The sequence below is a fragment of the Aspergillus sclerotioniger genome, assembly GCF_003184525.1.
Source record: "Aspergillus sclerotioniger CBS 115572 chromosome Unknown BO94scaffold_5, whole genome shotgun sequence".
NCBI classification, from domain to species: Eukaryota; Fungi; Ascomycota; class Eurotiomycetes; order Eurotiales; family Aspergillaceae; genus Aspergillus; species Aspergillus sclerotioniger.
Genome location: NW_020290995.1, coordinates 150,835 through 163,842, shown reverse-complemented (window position 1 = coordinate 163,842; position 13,008 = coordinate 150,835). Strand labels below are relative to the sequence as shown.

At 52.8% G+C, this 13,008-nt stretch overlaps 3 protein-coding genes across 3 annotated transcripts; all 3 read left to right on the top strand.

Annotated features, from left to right (window-relative positions):
• Positions 1–5,747: 5,747 nt before the first annotated feature.
• On the top strand, positions 5,748–8,215 carry BO94DRAFT_531897 (putative MFS monosaccharide transporter). The gene is made up of 4 exons (XM_025611003.1): positions 5,748–6,069; positions 6,141–6,248; positions 6,302–6,842; positions 6,907–8,215. Exons 1-4 carry the CDS (start codon positions 5,976–5,978, stop codon positions 7,748–7,750), a joined length of 1,587 nt encoding a protein of 528 aa, XP_025470668.1. The 5' UTR covers positions 5,748–5,975; the 3' UTR covers positions 7,751–8,215.
• A 542-nt stretch (positions 8,216–8,757) lies between these two features.
• Positions 8,758–10,427, top strand: BO94DRAFT_312661 (Rab family GTPase). The gene is made up of 2 exons (XM_025606839.1): positions 8,758–9,205; positions 9,255–10,427. The coding sequence occupies exons 1-2, from the start codon at positions 9,160–9,162 to the stop codon at positions 10,085–10,087; spliced, it is 879 nt and encodes a 292-aa protein (XP_025470667.1). The 5' UTR covers positions 8,758–9,159; the 3' UTR covers positions 10,088–10,427.
• A 731-nt stretch (positions 10,428–11,158) lies between these two features.
• Positions 11,159–12,829, top strand: BO94DRAFT_531894 (toxin biosynthesis protein). The gene is made up of 4 exons (XM_025611002.1): positions 11,159–11,404; positions 11,478–11,607; positions 11,660–11,768; positions 11,833–12,829. The coding sequence occupies exons 1-4, from the start codon at positions 11,195–11,197 to the stop codon at positions 12,677–12,679; spliced, it is 1,296 nt and encodes a 431-aa protein (XP_025470666.1). The 5' UTR covers positions 11,159–11,194; the 3' UTR covers positions 12,680–12,829.
• The last annotated feature ends 179 nt before the right edge of the window (positions 12,830–13,008 follow it).

The window sequence follows — 13,008 nt, the reverse complement described above, 5'->3', positions numbered from 1 at the left end:
GATGATGGATCGTCGCGGTGCCATCATGGCGCGCATGTGAATCTGCCTGGTGGGTGCCTAAGGCCCTGCGCTGTCAGTGGTTCGGCATCCCGACAGTCCCAAGCATCGCCATGCCAACATCCTCGGGTCCTGCTGGGTCTGCGTCCACCGATGCGATTCAAATGTAGTGTATTGAGTGATCAAGAAGTAAAGGAAAACGGGATGAAGGAGCAGGTCAAGAAACCGTTGCGGCAGAGACACGGTGTCAGCAGCCTGACATCTAAAGCAAGGGGTCCGCTGAACAATGCCCAGACAATACAGATTCAGCCCATTAACTTTAAACTCACTGCCCGTATACATGCACTGTGTTCTAATAGCGCGTAGATATATATAAATATTCTTGGATATGATCATCTCGCTGTTCTGCTGGCACGTTTAGGAGCTAGAATCTATCGTGTAGGTGTCGCGTCGGGTGATATATATATCTCTCCACCCATACTAGGTTGAAGTACGACCCTATGCTACCGATGTACATTCTCAGCTGGGATTCCAATAGCCCTCACTCCTTGTTTAATATCTCACCCCCTGCTGCTGGCTGGCAGTACAGTCTCAATGCAGCCCGGAGCTTGAATAATAACCCAACATCTTCAGGGCCCTCGATTCCCGCTCTAATCAACTTGTATGATTGAGTTCAGCAAATGCCGAGCACGCCACAGGTCTTCACCTGTCGACTGATAGGGAAATGAGTGTCAAGCTCGGCTGCCTACCTAGTCTAGACCCCTTAGGCAAGCCACTGCTAGGGGCTAGACGTGAACTGTTGAGATCGAACGTGCTTGCTTTTTCCTCCACACTACAATTATTGGCTGATCTGCGTATATGGGGTACTCTTAATATTTAGTAGTCCCCTAGATCTACACCATAGACAGACCAATTAATCCGAAATAAGGTTGAGCGCTATAGATCTCATAACTTGGGCCTCAATGAGCTCCATTGTTAGCTATCCGTTCAGCTGCGCCTGAACGTCTACCGGCATAAGCCCCCCATTTACCGACAGATCATTCCGTTGTTATAAACACACCCAAGCAAGGAGGTTGACGGGCGCGACCAGATACAGATAAAGTTTGACAAGACAGCCAATCCCAACAGCGATATTTGATCCATCACATATGGAGGCTGGCTGAGAGTCCTGGCTTGTGGCGTAATATGAGAGAGAGGGTTGGCATTACGAAACCGAAGGGGCAGATGTTGACTCCTTGCGAGGTAGGTATCATGGCATCCCTACGGAGTACGGAGTGCTGCGCTGATATATTCGATGAGAGGGATTGGTCAACTGAGTTCACTCAGTATCCCAAGCAAGGAGGACGGCTGGTGGTCACACAAGACACGGGTTAGCCTGCAAATAATCATCTGTGGATGCCAATGGTGGAGTGAAGATCAAAAGTACCGGCCGCGGCTGCATGCATCGGAGAATGGATGCAGTGTGACCATCGGGCGGTCTTCGAACGGTCCAAGAATGCCTCCAGAAATGAGGGCGAGACAGCGCATAATTGTGCTTGCTGTCCAAGCAACAATGCCGAGTCATGCAAACAAACCAAATGCCGCAAACCGAGCAAAGTCTAACGGTCTGGGGATGGAGGATTATGTAATCTCGTGCCTGCCAACGGTTTGGTTACGCCCACGGGAAACACGTGGATGATTCAGCACAAAAGACTGGAACTTGATGCTCGTTCCACAATCTCGAAGGGTTGACAACAGTCCAGGAACACCACTACGCAGACTGAGCTAGGTGAAAATTTGTCAGGAACAGGTGGCCACCTGTAGTGCGCGACCCTGCTGACGCCGGTCGTCTAGACTCACCTTGAGCTACCTATGCCTGCTCACCCCTCCAAGCTCCAAAGGGGTCTAGAACTGCGGCTGGTTAGCTATCGCCGCATCGCGTCCGACAACAACAACGGGATCGCGTCCTGCGACCAGTCCTTGTTCTGATCCCAGGTGAAGCCAGACGTAATCTAGATCAGCTCGACCGCTATTATTGGCAGTTCTCTCTCGCTTCCACGTTTCTATCTAGTTCCCCGTTGCTGTCCTCGTGACTCGACCCTCCGAGACCTCCGGGCATCCAGACCGAGGTGGCCTTTCACACTCGGCACGCCGGTCCCGAGTCCGCTGTTGTATAAGAAGCATCGGCCTCCCGATCCCCCTGCCCCTGAGGCTTAAAGCTCGTGCGCGAGACAATATAAATCTGCCCGACCTTCCCTCCTGCTTTTTGCTGGGCTGAGACGATTTTTCTCGGTTGGGAGCTCCGTCACACATAAACACACCGACACATACTGGATCGCAACACTGCCAAGCTCTGGTGCGGATGATGACTAACACCCACAGCTGTCAAGCTCAAGCTGCAGCATTTTGAGGAAGAGCTTTCAGTTTGTGCCTGTCTCGGGAAAAATTTTATTTTCTCTGTACGTACTACTACCTACTAAATTGCAGTGCCCTGTCAACGTTGCAACACCCACTGGCCCCTCCCTCCAATGACGGAAGGCTTCATTACGTGATACGGTGAAGGCGGGACAACACAGCTTTTTCAGTTTTTCACCCATCGGGCGGGTCAGATTCCTGAAGCGTCAACTTTCCGTCGACAAGTTCCCGACTTGTGTTGAGAGCCAAGGCCGACCATCAACCATCGGTCTCAACAATCGGGCCGTCTGCGTCGAAATATTTTCAGCCTAACCTCTTGCGAAACGTGGTCGGATAGAAACCGAGGATTATTATACTACACCGTCCACGATGACCGCAACCCTCCGTTGGATGTTTGTGCGTAGACTACCAATGCACCCACTTGGTTCCGAGAAATCCTCGTGCCTTCCGTCCACTGGAGGTAGGCACTACGCCGTGATGCCTGCAGCTAATCGACCTCTTCCCTCAATAGGTAGATACCTGATGCGGCACCAGCAGTCTCGATGTCATCATGGCGGGTTAGCCCGCGGGTAGCGCATCCTGAGATACGCTCAGATGAGTGCTACCGCATGATGCATCGTCATTATCATGTGTCGGTCGGTTCTCGGTCGCTGCCTCGTGCCCTCGCTCGCTTCTTTTACCCGGCCGGTCTGTTCGCGCCGGGCCAGGAAAATTATCATCGTCGCTATTCGACCCGACCAGCAGCTCCCAAGCAGTTCAACTGCTCGAGTGGGTCCGACGCTGCTTTTTTCCGCCCCGGTAATTCGCTGCAGGCCAATCCGTCGTGTTCCGGAAGCGCGAGACATGCCTCGTACAGTCCCTCGTAGGGGAAATTAATTTCACCGACGAGAGATAGGACTAATGGGGCCATGTGCGCGATGGAGTCTGGAGGGGCAGAAGTCAGATTGTGTTGCTGGTCGTCGGTTGGTTCAGACACAGGAACAATCAGCCGGCAATCTCGTCGCCCAATGGAACGCCCGTGCCGGCAAGCAAGATGACGATTTTCGGTCGGCGCGCGTTGTTTTAGGCCCCCGACTGCATCCACTCGATCTCCTCGAAAAGCTGGGTCTTCCCCACATGCGATTCCCCCACCCCGTTTCTTGCCGAGAAAGACTGGTCGACTCTTGGTCGACTCTTGGTTGATACCAAGGCCTAATACGATGAGCTTCGGTATTTCTTCTCTGGCTTGTCGCCTTGGCGTCCGCTTGGTGCGGTCAGTGCGGGTTCAAAAACGCCATTGACGTAGCAGTCGAGAAACGGGGATAGTGCAGGGTTCCGGGGAGAAGGATTCGCCATGATCTTGACAGGCACGTTCAGCTCCGCCCATGGGAGGGGGGGAACAAATGCCAACTAAGATCCTGGGTGCATAATCCCTACGAGCTACAGACGCAGGCAACTCGGCTGGGGGGTTGGCTGTCAGCGTCAGAGTTTGCATGGGAGATTATCTAGATCCATTTAGCCCGGTGGAACCATGCTGTGTCGCACCTACCTTGCAGGACGTATATGGAGGATAATATTATGTACTATGTACTAGCTACTCATGCTGCGAACTCCGCTGCCTGCTTGGCTGTCTCATCGCGCACAGGAAACGAAGGATGGGCCATATACAGGGAGCGTGGCTAATCAGATCACTCTGCGGTTGTCGGATCTTTAGGATGGACAAGCGGACTGCCCGATCTAATTCTTTTTCCGGCCTACGGTGGAGATGCATCGGAATTCATTGGATAAGCCGCGGAATGCCAGCAATCGGCGGATATCGCTGGTGGTCGGAATTGGAAGGAGGAAAGAGAGATCATGCCGACGAAAAGGGAAAAAAAAGAGAACAACTCGAGAAAAGAGTGCACCAAAGAAGCTAATTTCCTTTAGGCTAACGAGATGGGGACGCGGAGAAAGGTGATATTAGACCACAATATAGGAGGGGAAAAATGGGGACCTGGAGACGCCGGCGCGGCCAGAGACGGTGCGGGGTGGGGAATCCCAGCCGACATCGTGGGATGGCGCCGAATCAGCATCCAAGGCCTCCCACCAACAGCACACTGGAGGAGGAGCATACCCTACCTTTCCCCTCCGGCCTAGACCCCTTTTAGCCAGACCTTATTCGCATTATCGTGGATATCATTATTAACTTCATATTTCCATTGGCGCATTATTTGTCTCGCCTTGCAGGATGACGCTAGGCGCACTCGGGAAACGCAACGGAAACGGCTTCCCGAGCGACGGCCGAATTTTGTTGCATTCAAGCCGTGTCTCGAAAGGCCCGGGACGGAAGGGATGGGTTGAGATATGCTGCGTTTCTGAAGAAGTTGGTGGACGGCCCCGTATTGTCCCTGATCACGGGGCGGCAAAGGTGGACATCGGCGGCTGAAATCTTGGAAGCACAATGGCGCCCGCATTCAGACTGGGCTCGTTAAGCTAGCAGTCCGACAAGGTGATTAATCAGCCTGAGTGTAGTTCCCCGTGGGATTTCCAGACCCCCTCGCTTGAGTTGCTGTCTTGGGACTGAGAATCCCGAAACGGGCAAGTCAGCCCTGTGCGGTCAGCTCCACGTTTGGGTCCGGTTCCGCCACGACGGACGGGCGCAACAACGATTGGCCAGGGCGTGCGCACGTCCTTCCTCATAGGTGGGATGCCCCCAGGGAACCAAGAAAGTGGAGTTGCACGGTGTCCTCGGGTTGGTGGAGGAGAGGGGGGGAAGGATGGTGAGCAAGCCAAAAAGGATTAGTCTAATCGGCAGGCTGAAGGGCAAATTTGGTTAGTACCTGTTGTCAGACCGTCAGAGGCTTAGAGGTACCGAGGGTAGTGGTGGTAGTGGTGTTGCGAGAGGCCGGGGAGAGCGCCATCGGTAGGGAAGGGCTGACCAATGAGACAGGATAGGGGCCGACCCGATTGTTAGGCTATCGGGCGCAATATGGTGGAGGGATAATATGTACTGTGTATGGCTCCCCCCCTTTTTTTTTTCTCAACCCTTTTATTTATTATTTTTATTTTTCTGGTTGGAATGTTTTTGTTTTTCCGAATTATATTTTATCGGAATTCCCTTTTTTGGCGGGCCCATTAGCGGGCTGCGTGATGTCATTGCTCACTGCATCTCCAGCGCACCCACAGTGGGCCACGGGACCGCGCCAAAAAGATGCTTAACCCAGCGTTATTGATGCATCCGGTCCCCTGCTCCACAAAACAAACAATGGTACGGCTCACTATGGGCGCTGGTAGCTTGGTGGAGACGCCTCCAGTCAGTTCGGGGGATAAGAGATTGTTGGCCAACATGCATGCTCGCCACAAGCGACAGGCCTGTCGTCTTCGAGAAGTAGATAATCCCCCTTCCTCCCCCATCTTCTCCGCGTTGGGTCCAGTCTTGTTTTTTTTTCTCTCGGTCACATTCCTCCTTCTCCTTTCGACCAAGACCATCAACAAAAAGGAGTGCCTTGGAGAAGAGAGCGACTCGACTTTGCTGTTCGATCGCTCTAGAGATTCATCTCTCTTATCCCTCAATTGATCCCTACGTTGCTGTCATCAGTCAACCATCTTAGGATCAATCATTCAATATGGCGCCCACCTACGCCGGATTGTCAGGCAGGAAACTGTCCCTGGCAATCTCCACCATTGCCACGATGGGTTTCCTTCTGTTCGGTTATGACCGTGAGTACCCTCGCTGGACACCTGGCCGCATCACCCTAGTCCCATGTTCACATGCTAATGTTTTTCCCCAGAGGGTGTCATGTCCGGTATTATCAGTGACACGGCTTTCGAGGACCTGTTCACTGCCACCAAGGGCAATTCGACCATGCAAGCCCTGGTTACCTCCGTCTATGAGTTAGGTTCGTGGAAACAGCCCTCGTAAGCGATGCGCATCAATCCTAATATCGCATAGGTTGTCTGTTTGGCGCCATGTTTGCGCTGTTCTTCGGTGACAAGACTGGTCGTCGTTGGATGATCTTCTCCGGTGCCATTGTTATGATCATTGGTGTCACCATCCAGGTCACCTCGTTTGCTCAGCACATTCCTCTTCTGCAGTTCTTCATCGGCCGTGTCATTACCGGTATCGGCAACGGAATGAACACCTCCACCATCCCCACCTACCAGGCCGAGTGCTCCAAGACCAGCAACCGTGGTCTGTTGATCTGTATCGAGGGTGGTATTATCGCCATTGGTACTGCGATCGCCTACTGGATCGACTACGGTGCCCACTTCGGTAACAAGGACCTGGTGTGGCGTTTCCCCATCGCTTTCCAGATCTTCTTCGGTTTGATCATCATCGTTGGAATGTGGTTCCTCCCCGACTCCCCCCGTTACCTGATCTCCCGGGATCGCATCCAGGAGGGAGAGTACGTGCTTGCTGCCCTGGGTGGCTGGGAAGTCAACGACCACGAGACTCAGCTTCAGAAGCAGCTGGTCATTGACTCTATCAGAGCGTGAGTGATTGAAGCAGCCCTACGAGAATGATTGGAATTTGGCAGTACTGACAGATTGGTTTAGTTCCAACGCCGCGGGCAAGGATGTCGGATACCGTGACCTTCTCACTGGTGGCCGCACTCAGCACTTCCGTCGTATGATGATCGGTTCCTCGTCTCAGATCTTCCAGCAATTGGGTGGCTGTAACGCCGTCATCTACTATCTCCCGGTGCTTCTGCAGGAGTCCCTCCACGAGAGCGAGAACTTCTCCCTGGTCATTGGTGGTGTCAACATGATTGTCTATGCTATCTTCGCCACCTTCTCCTGGTTCTTCATTGAGAAGATCGGTCGCCGCAAGCTCTTCCTGGGTGGTTCGTTCCTCCAGTGCATTGCCATGGTCATCACGTTTGCGTGCTTGATCCCCAACAACCCCCAGACCGCCAAGGGAGCCGTGTTCGGTCTGTTCCTGTACATGGCCGCGTTCGGTGCTGCGTGGCTGCCTCTGCCCTGGTTGTACCCTGCCGAGCTGTCTCCCATCAAGACCCGTGCCAAGGCCAACGCCGTCTCGACCTGCAGCAACTGGCTGTTCAACTTCCTCATTGTCATGATCACCCCGGTCATGATCTCCCACATTGGCTGGGGTACTTACCTGTTCTTCGCCGTCCTTAACGGCCTCTTCATCCCCTTCATCTACTTCTTCTACCCCGAGACCGCCAACCGCAGTTTGGAAGAGATCGACATCATCTTCGCCAAGGGCTACACGGAGAACATCAGCTACGTGAAGGCTGCGGCCGACTTGCCCAAGCTGACCGACGACGAGGTTGAGCAGCGGGCCGCCGAGTATGGCTTTGGGGCCTCGAGTGACGAGGAGAAGGGCGCCGCCGCCGAAATCTCGGGCAACAACAGCGCCCGCGAGGAGTCGGAGTAAGCTGATATTGATGACTGATCATGAAAACAAAACGGGATATATATACGTGGTTGCATGCATTGGGGCCGCGAGCCGTGATGGCTAGGACCCAGCCCTGGCTTTTCTCTCTTCCTTACTTCTAATTTCCGCCTCCATTTCCTCCTCTCTGTCGATATATGGACTGGAGCCATGCCGATCGGCCGGAGTTGCATGAGCTCGATACCAGCATCATTGTTGTTGGCTGCCCTCATGGGGCGCAGCTGCTGGCTAGATAGATTCCCCCCTTGGTTTTTTGTGTGTTTTTGTGTCTTTCACGCGACTACCCCCGAGTGCCTCCCCGAAAAGGGGTCCGGCCTCGATTGTTTGTCTGTCTTGCCTTGAGGCGAGTTTTGTGTATATTTGCCGATCACCGTGCTAGAGCGGTTGATACCCCGAGATTCGATAGATTATGACACTTCTGATCGTCTCCAATGTTTCTTCTTTCATCCTGGCAGGACATGCGTAGTGGAGTAATCAATTGCACGAGGCGTTGGCACCATTGTCGAGGTCCGTGTGGCCGACATCACGGCGGGTGGTCCGAGAGCACACACCGGTCGCTGATCGCTAGGCCAGCACTAGATCGTTAGATCGCTAGGTAGATGCACTACCATCGTCCACTATCAGGGCTCTGGTAGGTACCGTCCAGCGGCCTGTGCCCGGCCATGATCCAGACCCTTGGGACCTGAGGCTGAAGGGGATCGGAAATGCGATCGCTGCAACAGAAATGACGCATGTCGGTCGGGAACATGATGCGGTCGCGCCCCGATCGTCATCCAAACATACCCCAGCCACCACCACGACCACCTGTCAGCCGGGTTGGTGGGGATTGGCCGTTAAGAACCAAACATACGAAGTAGGCTGAAGTATCTCATCTCGGTTCGTTCGACGGCGCGCCCGTGGCTGAAACCATGGGGCCAGTCAGGACGTAAGCAAGGGGCCGAAGGGTGCTCGCTTGTCCAGGGCGAAGGAATGATTCATCGTATCCTTCATCCTCTCTCTTCCATCCATCCATCCAGCTTCACCATTTCCAGAGATCCTGGCCATCTGACGAACACCTGATCGCACAGCGGTTCGTGAGTGATCGGCTGATCGGAGCACTGCCCTGAATCCAATGCTGCTGTGTCTTTGAGCCTCTTTCTTCCCGCGCCTCCCTTTCTTCCTCTTTTCCTTTCTTCCCTCCTTTCATCTCTCTCCTCGCCGTCTCTCTCACGCCCTGTACTCTCTTCTCCCTTTCTCTCCCTGTTCTTATCCCCACCCCGATTGCTCCTTCTTGCTTTTCTCTGTATTGTATTTCTTTGTTACCCCCTCTCCTCCCCGACTTCATCCCGAGTTGCCCGCTGGATCATGCAAATCCAGCTTTCCGGGTACCCCGCCTTAGCCTCTACCCCGCCATGAGCTCCTCCCTCGAGGCTAAGATCGTTGTCCTCGGCGCCCAAGGTCACTTCCCTCGCTCTCGCCCCGTCTCCACCGGACTAACTTTTCCCAGGCGTAGGCAAAACCTCCCTCGTCGACCGCTACGTCAAGAATGACTTCAACCCCTCCGCTACCGCCTCCACCGTGGGCGCCTCCTTCGTGACCAAACGCGTCCTCGACAGCGCCTCCGACACTATTGTCCGACTTCAGATCTGGGACACCGCCGGCCAAGAACGTTTTCGCAGCATCTCTCGCCTCTACTACCGCGGCGCGAACGCCTGCCTCCTCTGCTACGATATCACCGATGAGCAAAGTTTCCAAGAAATGACTGGCTGGCTGGCGGAATTGAAGAAGAATCTCGGCGAAGACGACCCTATTGTGGTTCACGTCGTGGGCACCAAAACCGATATTGTTACCATCGACCCCTCCCGCAGAAAAGTCCCTTTCGAACGTACTATCGCCTACGTCGCTGAGCAGCTCTACCCGACGCAGGCGTCCACGCCGCCCGCGACGGCCGGGATGGGAGGACACTCATCCAGTACGCTCACAGGCATCGATAGCAAGCGCAGCAGCGCGTTTTGGGGGCAAGATATCGGGTGGGACTGTTGTCATGAGATCAGCGCCAAGGACGGCGAGGGCATTGAGGAGGTGTTTCGCGTCATTACGCGGAAGCTGGTCGAACAGCGCAATAAGCGTGAAGCGGGAACGAGCTCGTCGCAACGGTCATCGACAGTCTTCGAGGGGATGACGTCTCTGACCCCTGGGAATATTGACGGGAATGGAAGTTTCCGTCTGGGGTATGGGGATAAACGTCGCAGTTGGCTGGGGTTTCCGCCTAGCAGCGTGGGTGACGATATCGAAGATATTGTGGAGGGACCAAAGCGAAAGGGAGGACAGTGTTGTTGACGGTGCACATGTTCCATTTTCTTCTCTTGGACTATGTGCTCCATTTGATCTTATGATGATGACTAACTGCATTGTGAAGCTTGGTGGCGTTTTGTCTTATTTGTCTTTTTGGATGATGATGATGCATGTCATGACTCTCCTTTTGTTGGTTATTTCCCATTTACATGGTTTGTGTTTTGGATATTACAGCGTGTTGAGCATTGCTTGGTTGATTCTGGATGGCAAAAGGTGCAGGCACCGTGGATTTGTTTGGCGAGGTATAGTAGATGGATTTTGCACGTATCTGATTGTTACTTTGATTTGGGAGGTGTGATATTTGGAGGATTGTGTGATAGATTGCTAATGAGGGTGAACTAGGTCAAGGATACATACAACTTGTTGCAACTGATTCATGCTATGTAGTGCTTTCGTACATTCCATCTCTCCTAAACTCACTTCAATTTACCTGTCTCTAATAGAACATAATAACTATGTCCGCAACAGCTAACCCACCAATCATGAATCCAACTCAATCATCTCACTATGTACTCTTTGACTAATCCCCTCTTCTTCCAAAAGACTTCTACTCAAAAACCAGATAACTCCCTCCTCCCCACCAAACCTCCTACCTACCTACCAACCTACCCAGAAGAAGGCAGTGGAGAAGCGCACACATGAGCATCACGAACCACTATAAATACTAATTCAGACTGCCCCCGAACCCGACACGCGCATTTCCGTTGCCATACATACAAGGAATACTAATCATCGCCCAGCTGTAGCTGGCAAACTGAGGACGAAATAAAATGCTAAGATTCTCCCATGACTTGGGGGGTATGTAACGCTGGGAGCTCATCTTGTCACCACTGAGGAAGTAAGAAAATGGACTTGGGATGGTATAGCAAGCACATGTCATGGGGAAAGGAATACGAGGCTGGGCTGGGCTGAGGTGAGCCGAGCCCGAGCCCGAACCCTATACTATACCTGACAACTAAGTAAGTACTAATACCGCACTAGGCAGTTTAGTTTGTTCTAGGGGGGTTATTAGTAGTTAAACCCCAGACACCCCCCGGGGTGAGATTTCGTGCTTATTCACATTGTTCAACTTTTACCTCTTTTTGTAACTGCATGGGAAAGGCTGTTATCATGTCATCTTCTCAGTTCAGAGTCATAGAGCATGTTATTCCGTGTCAGTCGGTTAGGGAATATCATCATGCGGTTAGGACGGATAGTCCTCCGTTGCAGTTGGCGGTGAAGGAGTACGTTCCGCTTGATGATTCTGAGCCTGCTTCTGATGGTGTTACGATTATTGCTGGGCATGCGAATGGGATTCCTAAGGTGGGTTGATGGGTATATTGAGGTGGAGGGGAGGGTGTAGTATAGGTTTGCTGACGTGAGATGTGTGTGGTAGGAGTGCTATGAGCCGATCTGGAATGAGCTTGTAGCGTTGAAAGGTGTCAAGATCAAGGGGATTTGGTTCGCAGATTGTGTCAATCAGGGTGCTAGTGGTGTGGTGAATGAGGATGTTCTTGGTGATGATCGTGAGTTATTGTGCATCTTTTTTTCCACTGAGATGTGCTCATATGGCTATAGCGAACTGGTTTGATCATTCGAGGGATCTCTTGCATATGGTAAACCATTTTAGAGATCAGATCAAGCCTCCGATCGTGGGTATAGCGCATAGTTTTAGCTGCGCTACGTTGTGTGTACCCCAACACCTCCCATGCAAGAGTATAGCTTGCACATAATACTGACCAAGATACCAGCGTGCATCTTTCCGTCATGCATCCGCGTCTATTCCACAGCCTCATCTTCCTAGAGCCAATGGTCCAAGTCGAAAGTCCTAGCAAAGCTGGCGGAAGAAGTCCCGCCCTCTGGGCCAGTTCTCGTCCCGATCTCTGGCCCTCGAGGGAAGCCGCGACGACTTTCATCCGGAGTAATCCATTCTGGCGCAACTGGGACCCAAGAGCAGTAAACCAATATCTCCAATACGGACTCCGACCTACCCCAACTGCGCTCTATCCCAACGCATCCTCCGACGCAGTCACACTTGCCACAACCAAAGCGCAAGAAGCATGGACGTATCTTCGCTTCAACGCCACCCCACAAGCTGGGAACGATGACCCAACGGAGCGTCTTCTTGGCCCCGACCTCGCAACAACACCAAATGGACTGACAACTAACAATCCCGAGTATGTTGCCGTGTGTCCGTGGTGCAGCATCGCATTCGAGTTCCTACAATATGTTCGACCATCGGTTCTGTTCGTCTTTGGGGAAAAGAGCCATATCAATGTCCCCGAACGGAGAAAGGATAAGCTGGAGCGCACTGGGACAGGGCTGGGGGGTAGTGGAGGTGTGGTGGCGGGGAGAGTAAAGGCGGAGGTTCTACCTGGTACATCGCATCTGGCGCCTCTGGAGAAAATACATGACACCGCATGGCTTTTATCGGGGTGGTTGGAGGAGCAGATGAAAGCGTATCGAGCGGAGAAGGAGTTCTTTGGCCAGTATACTAGTGGAAAGTCGGACCGTGATGCAATGGGGTTATCGGCAAAGTGGATGGAGTATATCAAGCAGCCGGTGGATACTAAGCGGGCGAGAAAGGCTCATCTTTAGAGCAATGGAGTGATTCTTGGATTTCCGGCATTTCTTCATCGATTTAGCAGCGCGATGGGTCTCGTTGGTCACAAAATCGCCATTTTGTCACTATCTGAAGAAAAAATATGTCAAAAAGGATTAGAGAAGATTGCCTAATGCAGAGATCAACCAGAACCAGAGACAATCTTTAGCACTACTCCGTACTCACGATAACATGGTCTTGGTAGCAGTCGGTGGCAGATAATTGCAGCTGGATGAACCGAGGTGAGGCCGTAGGCAGTCGGCCGAGAGCTGGTCGCCCGAACGGCTCCCCCCGCCTTCTGCAATTCCCCGGCGCTGAGCTTAAC

What these genes read in the sequence shown, in the direction of transcription:
- BO94DRAFT_531897 (XM_025611003.1), top strand. Translation starts at nt 5,976, where the DNA reads ATGGCGCCCACCTACGCCGGATTGTCAGGCAGGAAACTGTCCCTGGCA. An exon ending in CCTTCTGTTCGGTTATGACC is followed by an intron (nt 6,070 to 6,140) that starts GTGAGTACCCTC and finishes GTTTTTCCCCAG; the next exon opens with AGGGTGTCATGTCCGGTATT. An exon ending in TACCTCCGTCTATGAGTTAG is followed by an intron (nt 6,249 to 6,301) that starts GTTCGTGGAAAC and finishes AATATCGCATAG; the next exon opens with GTTGTCTGTTTGGCGCCATG.
- BO94DRAFT_312661 (XM_025606839.1), top strand. Translation starts at nt 9,160, where the DNA reads ATGAGCTCCTCCCTCGAGGCTAAGATCGTTGTCCTCGGCGCCCAAG. An exon ending in CGTTGTCCTCGGCGCCCAAG is followed by an intron (nt 9,206 to 9,254) that starts GTCACTTCCCTC and finishes AACTTTTCCCAG; the next exon opens with GCGTAGGCAAAACCTCCCTC.
- BO94DRAFT_531894 (XM_025611002.1), top strand. Translation starts at nt 11,195, where the DNA reads ATGGGAAAGGCTGTTATCATGTCATCTTCTCAGTTCAGAGTCATAGAG. An exon ending in GGATGTTCTTGGTGATGATC is followed by an intron (nt 11,608 to 11,659) that starts GTGAGTTATTGT and finishes ATATGGCTATAG; the next exon opens with CGAACTGGTTTGATCATTCG. An exon ending in AGTTTTAGCTGCGCTACGTT is followed by an intron (nt 11,769 to 11,832) that starts GTGTGTACCCCA and finishes CCAAGATACCAG; the next exon opens with CGTGCATCTTTCCGTCATGC.